Here is a 26336-nt window from a genome sequence, read left to right as displayed (position 1 = left end):
TGGTTTGCAGTGATTTAGGGAAGGTAGAGGGTAGGCAAGCTAAGATGGGGAGGCTGTTGGAAATATTCTGAGGGCAGATTGGCAATGAGAGAGGAAAGATGTGAATGGACATTAGGAGAAAAGAAACATGAATGGGTCACTGGTGATGCCAAGAGTTTGAGTTGGAAGCTGTAAATTGTGCAGATCTGTTTGCTCCTCAGGCCTTGCAAGTCACTCCCAAGGTAGGTTTCATGACTGTCAGGAGTTGCAGGGTGTGGTTGCTAGATGTTCTATAGTTTATTTTAATTTTTTAAAGAATTTATTTATTCATGAAAGAGATAGGGGGAGAGAAAGCACCAGACATCACTCTGGTACATGTGCTGTTGGGGATCGAACTTGGGACCTCAAGGTTGAGAATCCAATGTTTTATCCACTGCACCAACTTCTGGATCACTATAGTTTATTTTTCACGTGAGTATCAGAGTAAATGTTGGAATTAATCCAGATTTTAGGGAGGGAAGTTCCCTTTTTATGAATCTCTCATTCTGGACTGGATGACAGTATTAGGACCAAAATTTTCAGGCTTTATAGAACAGATTTTTTGTTTGTTTTTGTTTTTTTGGGCACGGGTGGGGAGGATGTTTTATTGTTAGTGTCTGATTTAAAAGTGGTTGATGAAATTATACGATTTCAGCAGTATAGTTACACACCCCTGCATGTAAGTCACCACACCTACCATCAGTGTTCTGTGCCCCCCAACCCTCCCTATTCACCATATTTTTTAGTGATTTAATATTGATTTACAAAATTCTAAGGTGATAGGGGTATCATTTCATACAGTTCCCACCACAAGAGTTCTGTGTTCCATTCTCCATTGGAAACTACGGTAGTTCTCACAAGGTCACCAATACTGGCTCATTCTGTATCTCTCTCCATATATTATATATATATAATCTCCCCATTTTTTCCAGTGGTTCTACCTCACTTCCTTTCTAGCTCATCCTTACACCTATTACTACTTACAAGTAGTAATAGGTAACTACTTCTTTCTTTTTCTCTTCTTTCTGTTAAACAAAACCATATCTGACTTCTGTTAGTGTTTTCCAGATTCATTTCCCTTTCATTGATGGTATAAAAACAAGATTCCTGGGAGTTGGGTGGTAGCGCAGCAGGTTAAGTGCATGTGGTGCAATGCGCAAGGACTGCATAAGGATCCTGGTTCAAGCCTCCAGCTCCCCACCTGCAGGGGAGTCACTTCACAGGTGGTAAAGCAGGTCTGCAGGTGTCTGTCTTCCCCCCCCCCCATCTTCCCCTCCTCTCTCCATTTCTCTCTGTCCTATCTAATAATAACTACAGCAACAATAAAAACAAGGGCAACAAAAGGGAAAATAAATAAATAATTTTTTTTAAAAAAGTTAAAAAAAATAAAACAAGATTCCTGGTGAACAACACTTCGGGTCCTGGTAGAATAGGGCTACAGAGCCCTCTGGTTTATTTCCCCTATCACTTACCCCTTTGGGAGTGTGGGCCAAAATTCTTTTTGGGGTGCAAAAGGTGGGAGTTCTGGCTTCTGTAAATGATTCTCTGTTGTGCATGGTTGCTGGCAGGTAGATCTATAGCCCCAGCCTGTTTCTGCTTTTCCCTAGTGGGGTAGGGCTCTGGAAAGGTGAGGTTCCAGGCAGTATTGTTCACCATAGTCTTTGCAAAGTTTCAGAGATAATTTGATTACTTTTTTAAAATTTCTTTTTAATACTTTTCTTTTAATTACTTTCTTTTCTGTTTTTTCTCTTTTAAAATTTTTTATTGTCTTTATTATTTATTGGATAGACACAATCAGAAATTGAGAGGATAGAGGTGAGAGAGAGGGAGAGAGACAGAGACACCTACAGCACTGCTTCACCACTTGTGAAGCTTTCCCCTACAAGTAGGGACCAGGGTCTTGAACCTGGGTCTTTGTGCATTGTAACATGTGTGTTCAACCAGGTGCACCACCACCTGGCCCCAATTACTTTTTTTTATTATTTTTATTTATAAAAAAGGAAACAAATTGCAGGGGTACATCTCCACACAATTCCCGCCACCAAAACTCCATATCCCATCCCCTCCCCTGATAGCTTTCCTATGCTTTATCCCTCTGGGAGCATGGACCCAGGGTCATTATGGAATGCAGAAGGTGGAAGGTCTGGCTTCTGTAATTGCTTCCCCACTGAACATGGGTGATTACATTTTTTTTTAAACTCCAGTTAGCATTAGTCATCTGATTTCCACATATGAATGAAACTATCTGGTAGTTGTCTTTTACCTATTTACTTATTTCACTTAACCATACTCACTACTAGTCCATCTTTTTTTTTTGTTTTTTAACCTCTGGGGCTCCGTGCCTGTCCTACAAATCCACTGCTTCTGGAAGCCATTTTACATTTACCCATTTTGTTGCCCTTGTTATTGTTGCTGTAGTTATTGCTGTTATTGTCACTGCTGCTGTTGTTGGATAGGAGAGAAATCTAGAGGTGGGGAAGACAGAGGGTGAGAGAAAGACACCTGCAGGCCTGCTTCACCACTTGTGAAGTGACCCCTCTGCACGTGGGGAGCCAGGGCTCAAGCTGGGATCTTGAGCTGGTCCTTGCCCTTCACATCAAGTGCCATGTGCGCTTAACCCGCTGAACTACTGTCCAGTCCCCTTAGTCCATCCATTTTTGTCATGAACAATGCAATATAGTCTTTTAAATTGTTGAGGAGTATTCCATTGAGTATATATTTCATATTTACTTACCAAGTCATGTATTAATGGGCATGTGATTGTTTCCATATTTTGGTGATTGTGAATAATGCAGCTATAGACACGGGTACATATATCCTTTTACATTAGTGTTTTCATGTACTCTGGATATATGTTTTTCATAGGGGCTGGATTAGTTTGCATTCCCATTGACAATGTATCAAAATTACCTTTTCTCCAGGGACCAGGTGATGGCGCACTTGGTTAAGCATACACACTACAGTGCACAAGGACCCAAGTTCAAGCCCCTGGTACCCACCTGCAGGGGGAAAGCTTCACAAGTGGTTAAGCAGGGCTGCAGGTGTCTTTTTGTCTCTTTCCCTCTCTTAATCTCTCCCTCCCCTTTCCATTTCTCTCTGTATCCAATAATACAATTAAATAAAAATTAAAAAAAAATTTTTCTCCACATTGTTGCCACAGAGAATTTTTAGGTACCTGTCCATTTTTCACTCCCACCAAACCACAGTCCCCTTACTATATGTATGCATGGAGAATAAGTGGGCACCTCACAGTATATTTTCGAGTCTTTGGTTCAAACTTAAACTGGGAGCCAAAGGAAGGTTCTTGCTGCATTTTGAATATACAGAGATGTAATAGTCTGGAGTCTGATTACTTTGATCAAGTGTGGATGGAGCCTTGGCTACACTCCTATCTGTGTGACTGATAATTGCATTAAGATAGACAAAAGAAGGTTGAGGAGCAGAATATTGCAGAGGGCCTTTTTTTTTTTTTTTTTTTTTTTCCTATTGGAGGAAGTACTCAAGAATGACTTCTCTGGGGAATTGCTGAATCAAGACCAGAAAGTTGTATGGAAGATGGAGGGACAGCATTCTGAGTAGAGAAAGGGCAACACTTGTAGAAGACCAGTGTTGATGCACTCTTGAGCATGATGGGGAGAGTATGTTCTACCTTTTGCATTATTCCCACAGAACTGTAGACTCATGTCATGTCCCTGCTCTGTCATTTGCATGCCAGAAATTCAAAAGTTTTTTTCTATGACCAACAAGACCTGACAACCTGGCCATGAAACATTCCCAGACTCTCTTCCCTGCTCTGTCCTCCTTTATCAGGGGGCTTTAGGTGCACTGGTTTGGCTACAGCCCGAGCCACATATTTCTCCTCACTTACATTTTACCTTCACCTTATCTCTGCCTGGAATCATCTTTCTTCAAGTGTGTGTTCCTACATTTCATCCTGCTCTTATTTCAGATATTTTCCTTCTCTGCAATGGTGACTTCTCTTCTTCTTCTAGCGTTTGCCCTTCTTCCGTAGCCAGTTAACAGCGTCAGGTTGAGCCTGATGTAAACTTTCGAGACCTCCTTTGAATCTGGAGAGGTGGCAGTCGTTGACTATGTGGGTCATAGTCTGTCTGTAGCCGCAGGGGCAGTTCGAGTTGTCTCTGGCTCCCCAGCAGTGGAACATAGCGGCGCACCGGCCATGGCCTGTCGATAGCGATTGAGGAGGGCCCAATCATAACGTGCTAGGTCAAAGCCGGGTTGGCGCTTGCAGGGGTCTGTGATGAGGTGTTTGTTCTTTACCTCAGCTGACTGCCAGCTCTGTTTCCAAGAGTCTGGAACAGAGAAGCTCAGTGTAGGCGTAGGAGACTAGATTGGATGACGAGACGTCAAGCATTGGACAGGGTGGGCAAAGATATCCGCGTATATTGGCAGGTCCGGTCGAGCATAGACGTGGGAAATGAACTTAGATGATGCCGCATCCCGACGAATATCTGGCGGGGCGATGTTGCTAAGAACTTGCAGCCATGGAACCGGGGTGGAATGGATGGTTCCAGAAATTATCCTCATGGAGGAATATAATTTGGAATCGACCAAGTGGACATGGGGGCTACGGAACCATACTGGGGCACAGTATTCTGCAGTGGAATAGCATAATGCCAGAGAGGATGATCGTAGTGTGGAAGCGCTCGCGCCCCATGAGGAGCTGGCCAGTCTTGCAATGATGTTATTCCTCGTGCCCACCTTTGCTGCAGTTTTTTTTTTTTTTTATTTAAATTTTTAATTTAAGAAAGGATTAGTGAACAAAGGCATAAGGTAGGAGGGGTACAACTCCACACAATTCCCACCACCCAATCCCCATAACCCACCCTCTCCCATGATAGCCTTCCCATTCTCTAGCCCTCTGGGAGCATGGACCCAGGGTCGTTGAGGGTTGCAGAAGGTAGAAGGTCTGGCTTCTGTAATTGCTTCCCTGCTGAACATGGGTGTTGACTGGTCGGTCCATACTCCCAGTCTGCCTCTCTCTTTCCCTAGTCAGGTGTGTCTCTGGGGAAGCTGAGCTCCAGGACACATTGGTGGGGTCCTCAATCCAGGGAAGCCTAGCCAGCATCCTGGTGGCATCTGGAACCTGGTGATTGAAAAGAGAGTTAACATACAAAGCCAATCAATTTGTTGAGCAAACATGGATCCCAAGATTGATATAGTGGAGAGGAAGTGTTGGGGAGGTACTCACTGCAAACTCTAGTGTAATCCTGCTTTCAGGTATATATTTTGCAGTAGTTTATGGATACGTGTGCACATACGCTCTCTCTCACAGAAACTGGTGTATGTCTAGGTTATGGGACTTTGTTAGAAAGTGAACTACCTGAGATGAAATTAGAGTGTACTATAAAAGGAAAGGTCTCACCCGAGTAATGAAGCTGAAGGGTTGTCATTCCACACGTGAAGTCTCTGGATACACTCTGAGGTGAAGCATGTTGAGATGGCAATCGTTGCTTTGGTTAGGTTGTGATCGGCGGATGCAATATTATTTGGTATGGATTGGGAGAAGCATACGGGAAAGTGAGCCCTATCCAAGGGTGCCAGGACTGGGGGAAGTAGGGGCTCTATAGTGAAGATGTGAGGTTCCTGCTGTCTTAGGGTTCAAAAAGACAATCAATAGTTAATATTACCCACACATTATTTGTTAATTGGGTTAACTTTGAAAAGTCCCTTTGTTATGGTTTGCTGTACAGTACCCAGTATCTTGTATATAGCTGTGCTATTGGAAGCTTCTAATCTACTTGGTCTAGGCTTTTGAGAGAGTCCGCATATCAAATACATAGCCTATCTATTAAAAAGATTCAGTTTGTCTTTTGAGAACCTTTGAGACATACAATTGATTTCCCCCTCTCATATTAATTAACTACTGATTTATATGTCTACATTTTGCTAGGAGTGTACATAAACACCATTCCCATCACCAAAGGACCGTGACCCATCCCTCCCGCCCATTCCCACCCCCCACTGGCCCAGGAAGCTACATGTCTACCCCTCACCACTGGGTTTTTACTTTGGTGCCCTACTTACAATTTGATCAGGTCCTGCTTTTAGTTTCCCTTTCAAATCTTCTAAGTCAGCTTCTGTTGATGAGTGGGATCATCCCATACTCATCTTTAACTTTCTGACTTAGTCCACTTAACATAATTCCTTCTAGCTCTGTCCAAGATGGGTCAGAGAAGGTGAGTTCATTGTTCTTGATAGCTGCATAGTATTCCATTGTGTATATATACCACAGCTTTCTCAGCCATTCATCTGTTGTTGGGCACCTGGGTTGCTTCCAGGTTTTAGCTATTATGAATTGTGCTGCTATGAACATAGGAGTACACACCTCTTTTTGGTTGGGTGTTATGGAGTCCTTGGGGTATAACCCCAGGAGAGGAATTATTGGGTCATATGGAAGGTCCATGTCTAGCCTTCTGAGGGTTTTCCAGACTGCTCTCCACAGAGGCTGTACCAATTTACATTCCCACCAGCAATGTAAAAGGGTTCCTCTGTCCCCACATCCTCTCCAGCATTTGTTGCTGCTGTCCTTTTTGATGTATGCCATTCTTACAGGAGTGAGGTGGTATCTTAGTGTTGTCTTAATTTGCATTTCTCTGACAATCAGTGACCTAGAGCAGTTTTTCATATGTTTGTTAGCCTTTTGGATCTCCTCTGTGGTGAGTGTTTTGTTCATTTCCTCTGCCCATTTTTGGATGGGGTCATTTGCTTTTTTGCGGCTAAGTTTGCTGAGCTCTTTATATATTTTGGTGATTAGTTTCTTGTCTGATGTCTGGCATGTGAAGATCTTCTCCCATTCTGTGAGGGGTCTCTCTGTTTGTTTAATAGTTTCTTTGGATGTGCAGAAGCTTTTCAATTTGATGTAGTCCCATTGGTTTGTTTCTGCTTTGGTCTTCCTTGCAATTGGGTTTGATTCATCAAAGATATCCTTGAGGTGTAGATGGGAAAGTGTTTTACCAATGTTTTCCTCTAAGTATTTGATTGTTTCTGGTCTGACATCTAGGTCTTTGATCCATTTGGAGTTGATTTTTGTTTCTGGTGAGATAAAGTGGTTCAATTTCATTCTTCTGCATGTTTCAACCCAGTTTTCCGAGCACCATTTATTGAAGAGAGCCTCCTTCTTCCATTTAATCCTTTGGGCCCCCTTATCAAAGATTAGATGCCCATAGGTGTTGGGATTTACTTCTGGGCTTTCAATTCTGTTCCACTGGTCTGTGTGCCTATTTTTGTTCCAGTACCATGCTGTTTTGATGATGATGGCTTTATAATATAGTTTAAGGTCTGGGAGTGTGATGCCTCCATTTCTGTTTCTTTTCCTCAAGATGGTTTTGGCAATTCTAGGTGTTTTCAGGTTCCAGATAAATGATTGTAGTGTTTGTTCTATTCTCTTAAAGAAGCTTGGTGGAACTTTGATGGGTATTGCATTAAATTTGTATATGGCTCTGGGGAGAATGTTCATTTTGATGATATTTATTCTTCCAATCCATGAGCATGGGATATCTTTCCATTTCTTGGTATCAGTTTCTATCTCCTTGAGTAGCGACTCATAGTTTTCAGCATACAAGTCTTTCACTTCTTTGGTCAACTTTATTCCTAGGTATTTGATTGATTTTGCTGAAACAGTGAATGGGAGTGATTTCTGGATGTCTTCTTCTTCAGATTTAGTGTTTGCATAAAGAAATGCCACTGATTTTTGTACATTGATTTTGTAGCCTGATACCTTGCTATATTGCCTAACAACTTCCAGTAATTTTCTACTGGATTCTTTAGGTCTTTCTATGTATACTATCATATCATCTGGAAATAGTGAGAGCTTGACTTCTTCCCTTCCAATCTGTATCCCTTTGATTTCTTTCTCTTGCCTGATTGCTATGGCAAGAACTTCCAATACTATGTTGAAGAGTAACGGTGACAGTGGGCAGCCCTGTCTAGTCCCTGATCTGAGGGGGAATGCTTTCAGCTTCTCTCCATTGAGTATGATGTTGGCTGTAGGTTTGCTATATATAGACTCCACTATCTTGAGGAATTTCCCATCTATTCCCATTTTTTGTAGAGTTTTGAGCATGAATGGGTGTTGGATTTTGTCAAAGGCTTTCTCTGCATCTATTGAGATAATCATGTGGTTTTTGGCTTTGCTTTTATTGATGTGATGAATGACATTGATTGATTTACGGATGTTGAACCAGCCTTGCATTCCTGGGATGAATCCCACTTGGTCATGATGAACAATCTTTTTGATGTGTTGCTGTATCCGGTTGGCCAAGATCTTGTTTAATATTTTGCCATCTATGTTCATCAGAGATATTGGTCTGTAGTTTTCCTTTTTTGTTCTGTCCCTATCAGCTTTTGGTATCAGGGTGATGTTGGCTTCATAAAAGGTGGAAGGGAGTATTCCTGTTTCTTCAATCTTATGGAATAGCTTAAGAAGTATGGGTATTAACTGTTTCCTGAAAGTTTTGTAGAATTCGTTTGTGAAGCCATCTGGTCCAGGACTTTTGTTGTTGGGGAGATTCTTAATAACGGTTTCAATTTCTTTGTCTGTGATTGGTGCATTTAGATTTTGTAGTTCTTCTTGGTTCAGTTTTGGAAGTGCATAGGTTTCTAGGAATTGTTCCATTTCTTCCAGATTCTCTAGCTTGGTGGCATATAGTTCTTTATAGAAGTTTCGCAGAATTCTCTGGATTTCTGTGGTGTCAGTTGTGATATCTCCTGTATCGTTGACAATTCTATTAATTTGAGTCTTCTCTCTTTTTTGTTTGGTGAGTCTGGCTAGGGGTTTGTCAATTTTGTTTAATCTTTCAAAGAACCAACATTTGGCTTCATTGATCTTTTGTATGGTTCTTTTATTTTCGATGTTGTTTATTTCTGCTCTAACTTTAGTGATTTCTGTCCTTCTGGTTGCTTTAGGGTTCCTTTGTTCCTCTTCCTCTAAGTCCTTGAGGTGTGTAGTAAGTTCGTTCATTTGGGCTTCTTCTTGGTGTTTAATATGTGATTGTATAGCTATAAGTTTCCCTCTCAGTACTGCTTTAGCTGTGTCCTAAATATTTTGATAGGTTGTGTCTTCATTTTCATTAGTTTCCAGGAACATTTGAATTTCCTGTTTGAGTGAGTGTCTGACCCAGTGGTTCTTAAGGAGCATGTTGTTTAGTTTCCAAATTCTATGTCTTTTAATAATTTTCCGTTTGTTGTTAAAAGTTAGTTTTACTCCACTGTGGTCTGAGAAGATACTTGGGATGATTTCAATGCTCTTGAATTTATTGATGCTGTCTTTGTGGCCTAACATGTGGTCTATCCTTGAGTATGTGTTGTGTGGATTTGAAAAGAAGGTGTATTCCAGTTTTTTGGGGTGGAGGAGTCTGAAAATGTCCAAGAGGTCTAGTCTGTCAATCTCTTCATTCAATTCTCTTATATCTTTATTGGTTCTCTTCTTTGTTGATCTGTCTAAGTGTGAGAGTGGGGTATTGAAGTCTCCCACTATTATTGTATTACTATTGATGTATTTTTGAAATTCTTTCAATAGGTGTTTAATGTATTTAGATGGTCCCTCGTTGGGTGCATAGATGTTAATAATTGTTAAGTCTTCTTGGCTGATTGATCCTCTTATCATTATGTAATGTCCTTGCCTATCTTTTATTACTTTATTTAATTTAAAATCTATCGTGTCTGAGATGAGAATGGCTGTTCCTGCCCTTTTTTGTGGACCGTTAGCCTGTATGATAGTTTTCCATCCTTTCACTTTAAGTCTGTGTTTATCTTGTTGTGACAGATGTGATTCTTGCAAGCAGCATATGGTTGGGTTATGTTTTCTGATCCATCCCCCCACCCTGTGCCTTTTGATGGGTGAGTTTAAGCCATTGACATTTATTGATATTATGGATTTAATGTATTGTAGTGCCATTGTTCTAAAAAACAATTTGTTTGCTCTGATATATTACAAGTATTATAGTGATGTTCTTGTTTATAAGAGGTCTTTTAATACCTCTTTCAGGGCCGGCTTGGTGATAGTTGCCTCCTTTAACTGTTGTTTGTCTAAGAAGGTTTTGATCCCTCCATCTAGCTTGAATGAAAGTCTAGCAGGATATATAATCCTTGGTTGAAACCCTTTTTCATTCAGGGCTCGATAGATATCTTGCCACTCCCTTCTGGCTTTTAGAGTTTGAGTTGAAAAATCTGCAGAAAGTCTTATGGGTTTTCCCCTGTATGTGACTTTTTGTTTCTCTCTTGCAGCCTTTAGGATCCTTTCTTTATCCTTACTTCTTCTCATTGTGACTATGATGTGTCTTGGTGTTTTCAGGTCTGGGTTGATTCTGTTTGGTACTCTCTGGGCCTCTTGCACCTTGATATCCTTTCTGTTATTCAGGTCTGGGAAATTTTCTTCTATTATTTCCTCTAGGATGTTTGCTTCCCCTTCCTCTCTTTCTTCCTCTGGCAGGCCAATTATACGAATGTTACTTCTTTTGAGATCATCCCATATGTCTCTGTTGTTGTTTTCAGTGTCTCTCAATCTCTTTTTAAGCTCTTTCACCTCTTTCTTAGTTTTCTCTAACTCATCCTCTGTCTGACTAATTCTGTTTTCTGCTTCTGTTAGTCTGCTTTCCCTTGCCTCAGCTTCTTTCTTCATTACAGCTATTTCAGCTTTCAGTTCTCTAATTGTCTCAAGATAATCAGTATTTTCCTTGGGGGTCTCAACTGTTGTTTCCCTAATACTGCCATTTCTTTCCTCCAATGTTGTTTTCATTTCTGTGATTAATAAGTTTATTATTGCTTGCATACTTTTCTTATCTATGGTTACTTCTGACTGATTTGTGGTTTCTTCTGGGCTCTTGTCTTCATTCATTGGGGTAGCAGTTTTATTTGTTTTTAATCTACCCATTTTTTTTTAATTTATGTGTTTCTCTCTTTTTTTTTTTTTTTAATGTTCTGTTGTTCCTCAGTTGTTGTGTTTTGAGCACAAGTAACACTGTACTAAATACCTTTATGACAATTGCACTCACCAACCTCCGGAATAACCGTAGCAACTGAAGTAAGTATTGAAGGAGTTTAATCGTTACCAGTTAGCCAAACAATTTCTCCAGTCCGTGAAAAAATAGTAACCAAATCCCAGTGAAGAAAGAGAAAAGGAAGAGAGGATAGCAAGAATAGACAGTTATGCAAATCTACTATCCAGTGTATATTCTAAGGGTAACAAGAGTGTAAAGGGAACTAGAGCAGAGATACACACATAGAGAGTCCACTCTGGGTCAGATTTCTTCCCCAAAGTAATTCACAAATTCAGAAAGGCAAAGAAGAAAGAAGTGTATGACAAGATTAAAAAAAAAAAAAAAAAGAAAAAAAAAAGAGAGAGATTGAGAGAGATAAGAGAGAGAAAAGGGAGAAGATAGGAAGAAGAGTTGTAATTAAAGAGCAGTGCGAGGAACTTCCCAAATGTGTATCAGTGAATTAACAAAAAAAAAAAAAAAGGAAAAAGGAAAAAAAAAAAAAAAAAAAACAAAAAAAACCCTGTTTGGTGGTATGGGGTATCCTGCTAGTAGCTGGTCCCAGGCACTGCTTATGGGGGGAGGGGGGGCGGCGGGAAGGATGTATGCTTGAAAATTAAAAGGAAGAAAAAAGAATTTTTTCCCCCTACTCTAATTCTTAACCCAAATTAAGTTATAGAAACATCCTTGGTATGACCGTTATGGCCCCTTATTGGATGGCCTGCTAAAGGCAGAAAATCCTATTGTTTACACGAGATGTGTCCGGAGCTCAAAGGCTAGCCGCTTCTGCTTCTCCGGGTGCCATTTTCTGGGAGACCCCGCCCTCCAGACTTTTTTAAAGGATTTCTCAAAAATGAAAACTAGCTCCAAGTCCTTTGATCCAATGAGAGCTATACTCAAGAAGTCTTTGGATCCACCCTCAGGGTCGCGGTGGACCCTGGCAACTCCCAAGAGGCAGCCCCCGAGCTAAAGTGCTCTCTCCGGGGGTCCTCTGCCCGCCGCGCTCTGCAACCGGTGGAGGAGCCGCCTTCCCGGGTGGGCGGAGGACAATGCCCGGCGCACTCGCCTTGCCTGGCGCCGCCTGGGAATTCTGGAGCCCCGCTAGTCCGTGTCACCTTTGCTCTAATTGTTAACCCAAATTAAACTGTAATAACTTCTTTGGTGCCCCCCCCCTTATTGACTGGCCTGCTAAAGGCAGAAAATCCTACCTTTGCCGACGATGCTATCAGAGCACTCGCTGTTAGCGACTTCTCAGGCCGTCACCATATTACCTCCCATCTTTGCTGCAGTTTTTATGAGATGTTCGTGAAATGACAGGGTGCGATCGAGAGTAATGCCAAGATAGACTGGCTGGGCTTCATGCCGGATTCTCGTATCGTCAAGTTGCACATTAAGCTCATGCGAGGCCGAGGCATGGTGTAGATGGAAAACAGATGATACCGTTTTTGCAGTGCTAGGGATTAGTCGCCATTTTTTACAGTAATCAGATATCAGAGACATGTCTTTCGTGAGTGTTTCCTCAAGGATGTCGAACTTGGATGCCTGAGTTGCACAGCAGATGTCATTGGCGTAGATGAACTTCCTTGAAGAAGTTTCTGGAAGGTCATTGATGTAACTTAAATAGCATAGGAGCCAGAACAGAGCCCTGGGGGAGGCCACTTGAGACAAGTCTCCATCTGCTAGACTTGTCACCCAGATGCACCCGGTATCTTCTGTTTTGGAGAAGAAACGATATAGTGTTGGCCACCCATGGAGGCAGGCATCTTGAGATCTTGACTAGGAGACCACGATGCCAGATTGTGTTATAGGATGCTGTGAGATCAACAAAGACAGCACCCTTCTTTAAATTCTTCTGGAATCCATTTTCAATGTAAGTTGAGAGGTCCAGGAGTTGTTAGCAGGTAGATCTTCCTGGGCGGAAACCAGCTTGGGCGGGTGATAGGAATTTCTCTGTAAGATGAGAAATACGTGACAGAAGCAGCCTCTCAAGGAGTTTGTAACACACGGAGAGGAGAGAAATTGGTCTATAGCTGGTGGCCAGTGTTGGGTCTTTCTTTGGTTTCAAAACTGCTATTATCTTTGCACACTGCCAAATTTTGGGCATAGATTCGGATTCCAAGATATGGGACAGGAATGTAGTGAGCCACTTCTTTGCCACGGGGCCCAAGTTAAGAATGAGTTCTGGGGTGATGTTATCATAGCCAGCAGCCGTTCCCGGTTTAACCCTCTTCAAAACGTCTTCCAGTTCAGACAGTGTAAAGGGAGAGAGTTTTGGAGATAGACAAGATAAACGGAAGTGGGATGACCACTCATGGGAAATTTCTCTTTTCCAGACTGGGTCAATCTTAGCACGTCCAACTTGAGTTAGGTGACTGGCCACTGAGTTTGGAGATACGGGAGGATGGGAGACGGGAGAGGGTTGGCTACCGGCACCCAGACTATGAAGAAGCTTCCAGGCCTTCCTACTTGAGTGGGTGAAGTTCAGACTTTCCGTGAGTTGTTGCCAGCGGGCTTGGCGTGCTGCATCCAGGGAGGCAATGAGATGGTCAGCCACATCTGGGTCGCCCGACTCATCATACTGCTTTAGTAGTTGCTCGCATTCAGCATCAAGACAGGGCGTATATTTAGCACGTCTCCCACGAGGAATAGCTTGGGAAGCTGCTTTGAAGATGGCTTGGTGGAAGCGCCTGTAGGAATCTTCAGAGGGGATAGAGTTAATTGGAATTGCAGGAATAGATTTGTTGGTAAGATCACTGAACAGACGCCAGTTTGCTTTCCGAAAATTCCATCTTAGTTTCTCTGAGCACATAATCAGTGGGAGCTGGAGACCAATGTGGATGATAGCTGGGCTGTGATGACTGTGTGGGAAGTCCTTGAGAACTTGTCTCCTAACGGGAAAGGCTTGGCCGTTGACTGTGCTAATCCAGCACAGGTCGGGCGACGAGTCTTTATTCCATCTAACACTGTGAAAAGAGCCTGGCTGTTTGGGATCGTATAATAGGGGGAGGTCATTCGCTGAAGCCCAGTCGGCTAAGATAGAGCCGTCAGCACGAGTGGAGGAATATCCCCAGTGTTGGTGATGACTATTAAAGTCTCCAACGTAAACGGCTGGGTGATTTGGGCTAGGCAGGACCTCATTATCCCATGAGGCACTGGGAGGCTTATATACGTTGACGAGCTGAACAGTTCCAATAGTAATGGAGTCGTAGAAGGTCGAAGAGGCCGTGTGGTAAACGTCCGCAAGATGCTATTTGGCGTAGATGGCTCGGCCGTGTTTAGGATGGAGATTATAGCATATTAAATCGAATCCACTGATGGTGAATCGAGCAGCTTCATCGACTGCTATGTGTGTTTCTTGTAGGCAAATGACATCTGCCTGATGCTGTATCGCCAATTGACCAATAAGAACGCGTTTGGCAAAGGACAGCCCCTCAACATTAAGTTGGAGGACTCGAAGAGCAGGACCAACAGCTTGAAAGCTGTCAGGAGCTGTTTGTTGCTGGCTTTGAAAGTGACTGGGATCCATGTGGATTCAGTCTGCTAGGAAGGATCGTCAGTTTCCCCAATGAATGGGTACTCACGGGATGCACCATGGGAAGGTCGATCCAGTAACAAGTACTCTTACAGTATTCTTTACTCTGCTTTGATTTCTCCCTCAGCACTTTTCATCACATGACACTAAGTTCCATACTTCCTTTTTGCCATTCCTTCCCACCAGAAAGAAAACCCTAGGATGTGAAGTCTTGTTATATCCACTGATGATATCCCCTTAAACACCTGGACTGACTGGCATTTGGCATGTGATAGATGCTTATTAGATATTTGCAAATGAAAGACTGAATCACCATTCATACAGGTTAAGTAGGTTGGGTCAGAGAATAGGGACCTTGTGAACTTGTTGGTATTTTTCACTATATCCTATGGGTAGTGAGAAGCTGTTAAGGGCTGTAAGCATGGGAGGATGGCATATACTTCAGAGGTAGAGTTCACAGGACTTGTTTGGTTCACAGATGGAAGGTGAAGGAACTAGAGATGCCAGGATAATCTCAGGTTCTCATAAGAATGACATGGGTGGCAGAGACGTTTGCTGAAAGTGTGATACACATTTAAATATCAAGAGATTAACAGTGCTTGTGTCAGCTGCTTGAAGTCTCGGAGATAGCCAGTAGCTGTGAGGCAAGTAGGGACTGGATATGCAGGGCTGAAATGCCACTAGGGAGGCGATTATACTGTTGTCTCTTGAGAGGATTGGGATGCTGTCTCACATCTTGGGCTTATAGTTTGTCCTAAAAGATAGACTTCTTCTTTTTTTCTTTCTTTTTTTCTCTAAGATTTTACTTATTAATGAGAAACATAGGAGGAGAGAGAAAAAGCCGGATATCACTCTGGTACATGTGCTGCCAGGGATTGAACTCAGGACTTCATGCTTGAGAGTCCAATGCTTTATCCACTGCAAAACCTCCTGGACCACTAAAAGATAGATTTCTTAAAGCTAGTAAGCATTTCACAGTTTATAAGTCATCTTCCTTACTTGGATATGGGACAAGGGAGATGATGATGAAAATGATAATGATGATTTCCAGTTAACTGGCTACTCTCTAAATACTGACTGGATGACCTTGGCCAAGCAAATGAAGCTTTTCAAAGTCCAATTTCCCCTTCAGTAAAAGAACCATCAATAATCATCACCCCTAAGAGTTTTGCTGAAAATTGCATAAAATGATGCAAGTTAAACATTGGGCAGAGAGCATAACTAATACATATTTTCATTTTTATAGCTGCCTCTCACCTAACATAACAGAGAAGTCACTGGTTCCAGGCTCCTTATTTGCAGGACGTGAGCGTCTCATCCTTGTACCTCATTTGAGTAACTGTGTCCTCTTCTTTTCTTCTTTTTAGGATATCAACCAGAAACTCCAGGAGGACAACCAAGAATTGAGGGACCTCTGCTGTTTTTTGGATGATGACCGACAGAAAGGCAAGAGAGTGTCCCGGGAGTGGCAGAGACTAGGCCGCTACACCGCTGGAGTGATGCACAAGGAGGTGGCCTTATACTTGCAGAAGCTGAAAGAGCTAGAAGTGAAGCAGGAGGAGGTGGTGAAGGAGAACATGGAGCTCAAAGAGCTCTGTGTGCTGCTGGATGAGGAGAAGGGTGCCGGCTGTGCAGGGAGCCGTTGCTCCATTGATAGCCAGGCCAGCCTGTGCCAGCTCACAGCCTCCACTGCGCCCTATGTGCGGGATGTAGGTGACGGCAGCAGCACCTCCAGTACAGGCAGCACAGACAGCCCTGACCACCACAAGCATCACACAAGCACCGGCAGCCCTGAACACCTGCAGAAGCCCCGGAGCGAGGGCAGCCCGGAGCACTCCAAACACAGAAGCACTAGTCCTGAGCATCTACAGAAACCCCGAGCCCCAGGGACTGTGGAGCACCCCAAAGCACTGAAAGGACCCAGCCCCGAACATCACAAACCCTTGTGCAAAGGTAGCCCTGAACAGCAAAGGCACCCCCACCCAGGGAGCAGCCCTGAAACACTGCCTAAGCATGTACTTAGTGGAAGCCCTGAACATTTCCAGAAGCACCGGCCAGGGGGAAGCCCTGAGCATGCCAGGCATAGTGGAGGGAGCCCTGAGAATCTTCAGAAACACGCCCTTAGTGGGAGTTTGGAGCATCTACCCAGAGTCAGGGGAACCAGCCCAGAGCACCTCAAGCAGCATTTTGCAGGAAGCCCTGATCACAAACATGTGGGTGGAGGAGGTGGAGGCAGTGGAGGAGGCAGCAGGGAGGGTACCCTCCGAAGGCAGGCACAAGAGGACTCGTCACCCCATCACAGGAGTGTCTACAGTGGCATGAATGGTGGGTCAGTACTTGCTGGGGAACTATTTTTTCTAGAATAACTCACTAGAGAGTTAGGGATAACAGTTCTTCCTAGCTGTCTTAGGAAAGTGGAGGCTCTGGCTAGGTTGGGGTGGAGGGAGCAGACCTGAGATTGTGACACTTGTTTCTTCTCCTTGATTTTAGTTTACAAACTTATCAGTCAGATACACTTGGAGAAGTTTGGGCATGGCGAGGTTGGTGGGGGAGAGGAACAATAATTGTATGGGTGCCTGAGTAGTAAAGGTGAGATTGGTGGGTCTGATGGTACAAATAGAATCATTCTAGGTTCTTCCTTCTTGAATTTGAGCACTTATCCAGTTTTGTGCCCATTGTTACTTGGGACTGGCTTATGGAAATGGTGGCCAGAATATTTTTGAGTCTAGTTAATAGCTTATGTTCAGGAAGAAATGGGTATTTATTATGAAAAAAAAAAAAAAAACCGAAGCAGGTTTGCCTGTGTGTCTGTAAATATGCTTTACTTTACCTTAAAGATTTCTTCCATTGTGATGTTGATCTTAGCATGAACCTGACTATTCTTTTCATTGAAAATACATCAAATAATTCCCTTCCCCACTGAGTAGATATCTGCCCATCCCTCTTACCATATTCCCTTAAACATAGCCTGAATAGCAAGCTCTTTGACGTTATGAGACATCTCACCTTGCTGTTGTAATGTTCTTCTTTAAAAATGTACAGATGTGTTTGAATGCTCCTTTAGCTTCCGAAGCATAACATCCACTGTATTTACTGAGCCGACTCTAAACCTGAGCTTTTAAATCTCATGGATGAGGTTTAATTTTCTGCGTCTTGCTTCTGAAACCACTTTGAACTTGGGAAAAAAATCATTTCTTAAAAAAAAAAAAAACTCTCACAATCCTTTTATGTTACTTATGGTTGAGTTAGAACTAAAACGATTGGTTTTTATAAACTCTAGGTTTTTTTTTTTTTCATTTAAACTATCTGGGGTTTTTCAATTTATCTGAAAGCTGCTTTGGAGTCTGTGTGCAGCCAGCTCTTGAGAAGTGATGGAGGCTGCTAGTTTTAGCAGTGACAAGAAGGGGTAAATTTTCGATTTTGTACTTGGGGCTTTAACTGTTGGATTCCGTTTCATCCTAATCCTTGTCTCCTAGTGCTCAGAATTGACTGCTGAAGCTTGATTTCTAGTGCATCTCATGTTCTTGTAAGCAAAAGTGGAACTATAAAGGGCAAAAAAGAGGAAGATACTGCTTTCTTGTCATTGGATTGAAGTGGAAGCTGCTTCAAGCCAATTTACCTGTTAGATTGAGGCCTTCTGGGCAACTAGAACTTTGATCAAGTGATTCAACCTTCATTTACTCTTTCCAAGAGAGGATGAGATAGATATCTGCTCTGGTTGTAGTTGCTGCTGGACACTTCTCTGTACTGATTAGATAAAAGATGAAAGTCATTAAAGAAGATATTTTTGGCAGTGTCATGAGTCTTTTACCATAAAGCTTATCTTCAGTAGATAATGGGTTAATAGGAAGGCAAAATTAATGACCTTTCTATTTCTTGATTACTTTTTAATGGGTATGAGAAGTAACTGCCTTACTAATTTAAGGAAACTTTATATCTTAAGTCATAGTATATCTTAGGAACAGGTGGTTCACTAACAAAATAATAGCCCTTAAAAAGTCTTTATGTCAAATCTAAGTTTAATCAATGATTTCACATAGAAGATTTCATATATATATATATTTTTTTTTTCCACTAGAATTATTGCTGGGGATTGGTGCCTGAATTACTCCACTACTATATTCCCAGTAGCCATTTATTACTCCCTCTCTCCTCTTTTTTTTTTAATAGGGGGTGAAAGGGAGAGAGATAAAGAGGGAGAGAGAGAGAGAGAGAAAGAGGGAGAGCTGATGATGATACCTCTCCCTTACAGATGGGGAATCAAGGTTTTGAACCCAGATTTTTTTTTTAATTATCTTTATTTACTTACTGAATAGCAACAGCCAGAAATTGAAAGGAAAGGGGGTGACAGGAAGGGAGAGAGACAGAGAGAGACCAACAACACTGCTTCACCACTTGCAAAGCTTTCCTTCTGCAGGTGGGGACTGGGGGCTGGACCCTGGGTCCTTGTACATTGTAATATGTACACTCAACTAAGTGTGCCACCACCTGGCCTCTTGAACCCAGATCTTAATGTACAATAATGTGTGTACTCTACAGGGTGTGCCACCCCCTTTCCTTTTCCCCCATATTGCATTTAAACAGTGCTTTGCATAAACTAAGGTATGTCTCTAGTTAAGGATGACAGTATATCATGCCTTATTCTTGCTGGTATTCAGCTAAGTCATAATTACCAATATTTAAAAAAAACTATAGTTAAAAGCTAGGGGGCAGCGGAAATAGCATAATGGTTATACAAAAAAATTTTTATTCCTGAGGGTACAAATTCCCTGCACTACCATAAGCCAGATCTGAGCAGTGCCCTAGTAAAAATAAATAAATGAATGAATGATAGCTAGGTATATTTGGTGCATTATTTATAATAACACTGTACTTGAATTTACTACTTTTATTCCTGAGTGAAAACTTTTCCACTGGCAATTGACATTCATCCTAAGGTATAATTTTAATACATTTGCATTATGCTTTTTATCAGTATTTATTTGGAAAATGAATGATACAGTGAGAAGTTTATAGTTAATCAGCTTATAAACTTAGGAGCTATTTGTTTGTACTTATCCTGCTATTACAAATGAGTGGCAAGGCATGACTTTTCATATTTTTAAGTCTGCACACAATTTGAATCATTGGTTTATAGACCGATGTCATAGAGGTTATTTACAAATTATAAATTTGCTGAATCATTCTGTTTGGAGTTCTGTGAGAGATGGATGTTTTGAATGAGTGCTTATTTCTATATGAGTAAAAGCAACTGGTAGTAAAAATACATTATGGTAGAATAGAACAGCTGAAATTTATATTGGTGATAAATCGCCTTACCTCTAATTATATGCATTTCCTTCAAAATACACACACACACACACACACACACACACACACACACACACACACACTGAAGAAACATAAGTGAAAAAGACTTCTGTTTCTTTTGACTCTTGCTTGGGTCTCTAAATCTTATGCCACTAAAGTTGTTTATGAACTTGATGTTCAAGAGTTTCCTTGTTTTAAAACAAGTGACTTCATTTGCAACTGTAATCTAAGGATGAAATGTAGACCTTTCTTCTTCTCTTAAAATACCAAAGACTGTACAACCATTTTTAAATCAAGGCATTAAAAAGCAACAACAGCAAAGACAAAACAAACAGAAAACCTTTGAATTAGATAAAATGCTCACAAATGCATTTACTTCCTTAGAAGTTTAGCTGTTACTTTTCAATTTGTAGCTTTCTAGTGAGTACATTCAGCACTTAGCCACAGGTAGACATTAGGTATTTGTTCTTTCCACTAGCTTTGCCATTTTCCAGATTTGTGAATTTTGTCCTTGAATTGCCACTTGCAGCTAAAACATCCCTAGACTATAACCTTCACTGTTGAGAAGGGCAACGCTTGCATGACTCTATAGAAATTCAAGATTGGGTTGAATTGTTTAAGATGGAAATATCCTCTTTCACCATGAAACCAATTTTTTAAAATAACACATTTAGACATTTTCCTTTTTTTCTTTTTTTGCTCTTTTAAGAACATTTTTGTTCTTGCTGGGTGTCATGGCTGCCTCATTGCACCAATCTTTGTGGACTTTTTTTTTGGGGGGGGGTAAGAGGTTGAGAGAGGAGAGACATCACATTCACCACTCCACTACATTTGAAGTTTTAGCTGTTCAGGTGCTTGCATATGGTGGCCAGGGCTGAACACAGATCCTCACACATGATACTGTGCAATCTACTGGGTCAGTCCTCTCCTGGCACCCTGAAACCAAAGAGGTTTTCTTCAAGAGATCAGTTGGAAGGACTTTAGAATTAAGAAATCATTATCAAATGAATATTGTGCATTATTCAGGTTCTTCTAGCAGTAGCTCTGTTTGTTATTGACTTTTCAGGTATAGATTCTGCTATTGAAAGGACTTTACAAGTATTTTACTTTCTGGACATTATGAATCCAGATTAAAAATAATGAAAAGATTTATTCTTAGTTTTCAAGGCATAGATAGCCAGTAACTGAGAAGGAATCAATGGGATTACTGTAACCCTTTATTTTCCTCCTCCTAAAAATTGCATAATTATCATAGGGGCTCTGATTTATTCAGCTGTTTTAGAGAATATTCTAGTGCACAGTTGCTTCATACCTTCTTAACATGTCTCACTATCCAGTGAGAGCACACAAGAGGACTTTATTTAACTTCACTAGACTGGGTCCATTTAGAACTATTTTTGTCTTTGCCGGATGGAATATCAGAGTTCTAAGTCTTATTGAAAGGTTCTTTTTACTTTTATGAGAGTATGTCTTAAGAAATAGAGGGAATGGGCTGTTTCTTCCCCTACAAACTCTTTCTCTAGAACAGGGCTTCTCAACAGTGACAGTAGTAATGTTGGGAACTAAATACTTCTTTGTGAGGGATTATTTTGTACATTTTAAGAGAGTTTGCAGCATTCTGGCTCTATCCATGTACAATTCCCAGTTGTGACAATGCAAAATGTCAGCACACATTGCCAAATTCTTCTTAGTGCCAAGAGTGGGCAATAACTGCTTTCTAGCAGTTGTTTTTCAATCTGACTGCAGACTAAAATTACTTGCTAGCTTTGAAAAAGGTACCTGTGTTTTGACCCTCTTACAGAGATGTAGATTGGATTTGTCTGGCACTGGGCCTGAGCTTATTGCAAAAAGATCTTTCCTGGTGATTTTAATTGAGCAAACCAATGGAAAACCTGTGAATCTTGCACTAGGTGATTGTTGTGCAAGGTGGGTTGGTGAGTGAAGCTATCAAGCACTCAGACTTCTAGGGAAAGTTTAAGTCATTGTTCAGTTTCCTGACTGAGAAAAGTGAGTGAACCCCAGGAGCTACTGTAAAGCTTGCCTTACAACCTTAGACAAGGTTCTGTGATAATGTACTTCTTTGAGGTATAGGATGAAATTTTAAGTTTTTACTGGGTGGGATTGCTAAGCTAATTTGGGAAAACTTCAGTATGTGAGTTGTCTTAAGATTTATTTTATTTTATTTTAATATTGATTTGGAGAAACTCTGGTATGTGAGTTGTTTAATATTTCTTTTTTTAGGTGGAGCACATACTTTACTATGCTTAGGGACCTGGGTTTGAAACCCTATGTACCACTTGAGTGTACCATACAAGGTGGAAGCTTCACCAGTGGTGAAGAGGTGTTGTGGTGATTTTACTTTGTCTCTTCATCTCTATCTGACACTTTGCCTGAAAAAAAAAAAAGGAGGTGGGGGAGGATAGGCTTCTGGGAGTGGTGAGGTCAGGGAGGCATAAGGCTCCAGTGAAGTCCTGGCAACAAGACTGGTGGGAATAGGGAGAAAGGGAGAACATTAATGAATCAGAACATCACTCTGACACATGCAGTTCTGTGGGCTAAACTCAGGATTTATGCACACATGTCTTGTGCTCTGCCACTGAACCAGCTCCCAGACTGGGGAGCAATTTTTTTTTTGCTTTTTTATGTTTATTTTATTCTGTTTAGAGACAAGTAGAGTAGGACAGAGTAAAAGAGAGTGAAAGAGATCACACCACTCAAACTTTCTTCAATGTTGTATGGGCCAGGCTCAAACCTGGGTCACGCACATGGCAAAGAAGCACACTATCCAAGTGAACTATCTCACTGGTCCAACAAGAATCCTTTTTAATACCTTTAGATATAGATGGGGGAAAGTACATAGGCTTCTAATGCATATACATTGGTGTTAATGGCACATGTAGGTCTTATAGTGCCTACAATGCTAATGAATAGTTACTAAAATGTCATGTTTGCATTTCTGATCTCTCAATTTATAGGCTTTATCCTGCACTTTAAGACTACTTCTAATTTCTGCATTGAATTTGTTAATGGGTGAAAGATAAGCTCCAGTAACATAAATGGTCTTGGTCTGAGTGCTGATGTACATGGTAGAGCAAACATTACACTGTGTATGAGGACCCAGGTTCAAGCCCCTGTTCACCCTATGTAGGCAGAAAGTTTCATGACCTGTGAAATATTGATGTAGTTGGCTCTTCTTTCTGTCTCTTTCCCTGATTCTTTCTCACCCTCTAAATAGAAGGTAAAAAAAAAAATGGCCGGGTTAAGCACAGGTGGCACAAAGCGCAAGATCTAGCACAAGGATCCTGGTTCGAGCCCCTGGCCCCCCACCTACAGAGGAGTCACTTCACAAATGGTGAAGCAGGTCTGCAGATGTCTGTCTTTCTCTCCCCCTCTCTGTCTTACCCTCCTCTCTCCATTTTTCTCTGTCCTAGCCAACAATGACTACAACAATAAAAAACAACAAGGGCAACAAAAGGGAATAAATCAATAAACAAATACTTTAAAAAATGGCAACTGGGAGCCTTGGAGTCATCATTTAGACACCAAATCCTAATGATAACCCCTATGGGAAAATAACAAAATACCAAACAAACATAACATGGCCTTATCTCTGAGGGGGAATAGTAACCTATTTGTGGATAGAAGTAAGGCTGTCTATGAATTTAGTGATTCATTATAGCATGAATAATCATTCTCATCTGTTTTGCTCAGAAAATGTCAGAACATAGCATATTAATTTGGGCAGTATAAATTGAATGTCTCAGGAGAAAAATTTCATGTTAAAGAACTGATTTTAGTTGAGATCCTCTGGGTATATCTCCTGTATATGAAATTATATGTAAATATTAAAGGAACTATTGATAGATAATGGTTTTACTCTTAAAAGTTTTAGTGATATTAAACTTTATATATACTTTAATGAGACATTTATTTCAGAAGTTTTAAAAAATAGATTGTTACACCATACTCGTGTATATACAAAGCATAAAATATTTGTCATGAGAAGATACTTTTGTTGAATGATATAGATATTATACTGGTAGTAGAAACACAGTTGAGGAAATTGCAAAGTATCTGAGAGGCAATCCATTACTGGGAAACTTAGAAAGCCTTTTGTGGTTGATTGTGAAATTTTAACTCTATTAGCAGTAGTAGCACAAAGCTGTAATTCTTTAAATCTAGGGAACATCTTCCTCTTCCTTCCAAGCAGATTACCTCATATGTAGGTAGTGCATAGGTTTAATGATACATATGTTTAATGATTTTTTTTTTTTTTTTTTGCCACAAGGGTTATTGATGGAGTTTGGTGCAGGCACTACAAATCCATCCATCTCAGCAGCCATTTCTTTCTTTTTCCCCCCTTTATATTTTATTGAATAAGAGAGAGAGAAATTAAGAAGGGAGGACGAGAAAGATAGGAAGAGAGAAAGACACCTGCAGACCTGCATCCCCTGCTCATAAATCATCTCCCTGGTAGGTAGGGGGCAGGGGCTCTGGACCCTTGAACATCATAATGTGTGCACTTAACCAGCTGCACCACTGTCAGGGCCCCCATGTTTAATAGTTTTAATGTTTCTCCTGAATAGTGTCAGTTACTTGATTTTGTTTAGTCCAGTGGTAGGGAACCTTTCTTTTCTGTCAAGTCCCACCTACAGTTTCCTTGGCAGGGTAAGACCAAATGATTGTGCCTGTTTGACATTTCCCATCCCTTGTTAGTCAAATATTCAAACACATTCAGTATTTATTTACTTAAAGTTGTGACTGTGAAAGTTAGTCAAGAATCTTATTCAGCTAATTAATCATGTCCTTTAGACCCAATTGAAATCAGTTGTTTGCATTTGTACTTTCTGTTCAATGCAACTTTTCAGAAGATAGAACTTAACTGATATGATCATTGGATTATTACTACAATTATCTTTCTAATTGAAACAGTTTGGAACTCAGTGTAGGGAATTGAACAGTTACAGTACATATTCCATTCCATCAGAAAACCTCACAAGTGTCAAATGAGTACAAAATAAATGATTTGCTCTAAGGCTACACATTTGCTCATAGTAATGATAGATTATTCTGGCAACATTGGTATATGGCTTTTAGATAGGTTTCACTGGTTAAAAATGAGTATAAAGCTAAACTTTACCAAAGCTTTAAAAGTTACCTGTTTTTGTGTGTGTATGTTGTGACCATTGCCATCATATTCTTGATGGATTAAGATTTCCAAACTAAAATGTATGAGCTTAGATCTAAAAATTATCTAATTTTTCTACTACTTTTGATGTTTGTAGTTTTGTAGATTCTTTTTTCCCCTCAAATACTTTATTGGAGGGGAATTAATAGTTTGTAGTTTTGACACATAAACAATTTTTTATCTTCCCTGATGTCTACAAAAACACTCACCCCCCCCCCCCCCAACTTAGGACCTTTTCCACTTGGTTAAAACCGTGAATCCCTATAGTTGGTGAGATATGCATTGGCTATACAAGCAACTTTCATCTATGAGGCTTCAAGGTCTTTGGTTCAGTTTCTGGGACCACAGTAAAGCAAAGCTGAGCAGTGCTCTGGTGAAAAAACAAAACAAAACAAAAACAAGTAAATATTATCCTATATCCAAGTACTTTTGACCTGGCAGGTAAAATGCTAGATTTATAAGCATGAGATAATAGGTTTGATCCCTGGCATGCATATGCTAAAGTGATGCTCTGGTGTTTCTCTCCCTCTCCCTCTCCCTCTCCCTCTCCCTCTCCCTCTCCCTCTCCCTCTCCCTCTCCCTCTCCCTCTCCCTCTCCCTCTCCCTCTCCCTCTCCCTCTCCCTCTTTCTCCCTCATCCTTCCTTCTTCTCTTCCTCCCCCTTTCCCCCCTCCTTCTCTCCCTCTCTCTCCCTCCCCTTCCTGCTCTTCTTCCCTCCCTCCCCTTCCCCCTATCCCTCCCCTGACCCCTTCCCTATCATTAATGAATAAAATAAATATTTAAGGCCTGGGCATACACCGTAGTGGTTGCGCAAAAAGACATGCTTGAGAGACTCCAAGGTCCTAGATTCAATCTCTGGCACCACCATAAGCTAGAGTTAAGCAAGGCTCTGGTAGAGAAGAAGAAAGGACATCAGATAGTGGAGGCTGGGAGATGGCATGCTTTACTGTGTACAAGGACCCGGGTTTGAGCCATCAAATGGGAATACCATGCAAAGGGCAAGTTTCACAACTGGTGAAGCAGTGCTGTGGTGTCTCTTGTCTTTTTCTTTTCTTCCTCTCATCTTCTGTCTGAAAACAATCACTACAACAGAAATAGCCCACTGTGAGTGGTAGAATCATGAAAGCATAAAGTGCCAGGATAGTCCTAGAGGCAAGGAAAATTAAAGAGCTGTTCTTTATATATTAAAAAAAAAAACCCTCAGGTGACTAGTCTTATTTTTTTAAGTACTTATTTCTAAAACAATAGATTTTTAATTACATCTGTTATCAACATGTTAACAGTATTCCTTATTT

General features: G+C 41.1%; 1 protein-coding gene across 1 annotated transcript in view; it reads left to right on the top strand.

The window, feature by feature from the left end:
- The window catches only part of CCDC85A (coiled-coil domain containing 85A), a 235098-nt gene that overhangs the window by 6006 nt on the left and 202756 nt on the right, over nucleotides 1-26336 (top strand). The window contains 1 exon segment of the mRNA XM_060187242.1: nucleotides 15912-16869. Coding sequence (XP_060043225.1) covers nucleotides 15912-16869 — 958 coding nt within the window.

The sequence above is a fragment of the Erinaceus europaeus genome, chromosome 3, assembly GCF_950295315.1.
Source record: "Erinaceus europaeus chromosome 3, mEriEur2.1, whole genome shotgun sequence".
Lineage (NCBI taxonomy): Eukaryota > Metazoa > Chordata > Mammalia > Eulipotyphla > Erinaceidae > Erinaceus > Erinaceus europaeus.
Note: the sequence above shows the minus strand (reverse complement) of the source record. Positions and strands in the feature narration are given on the sequence as shown.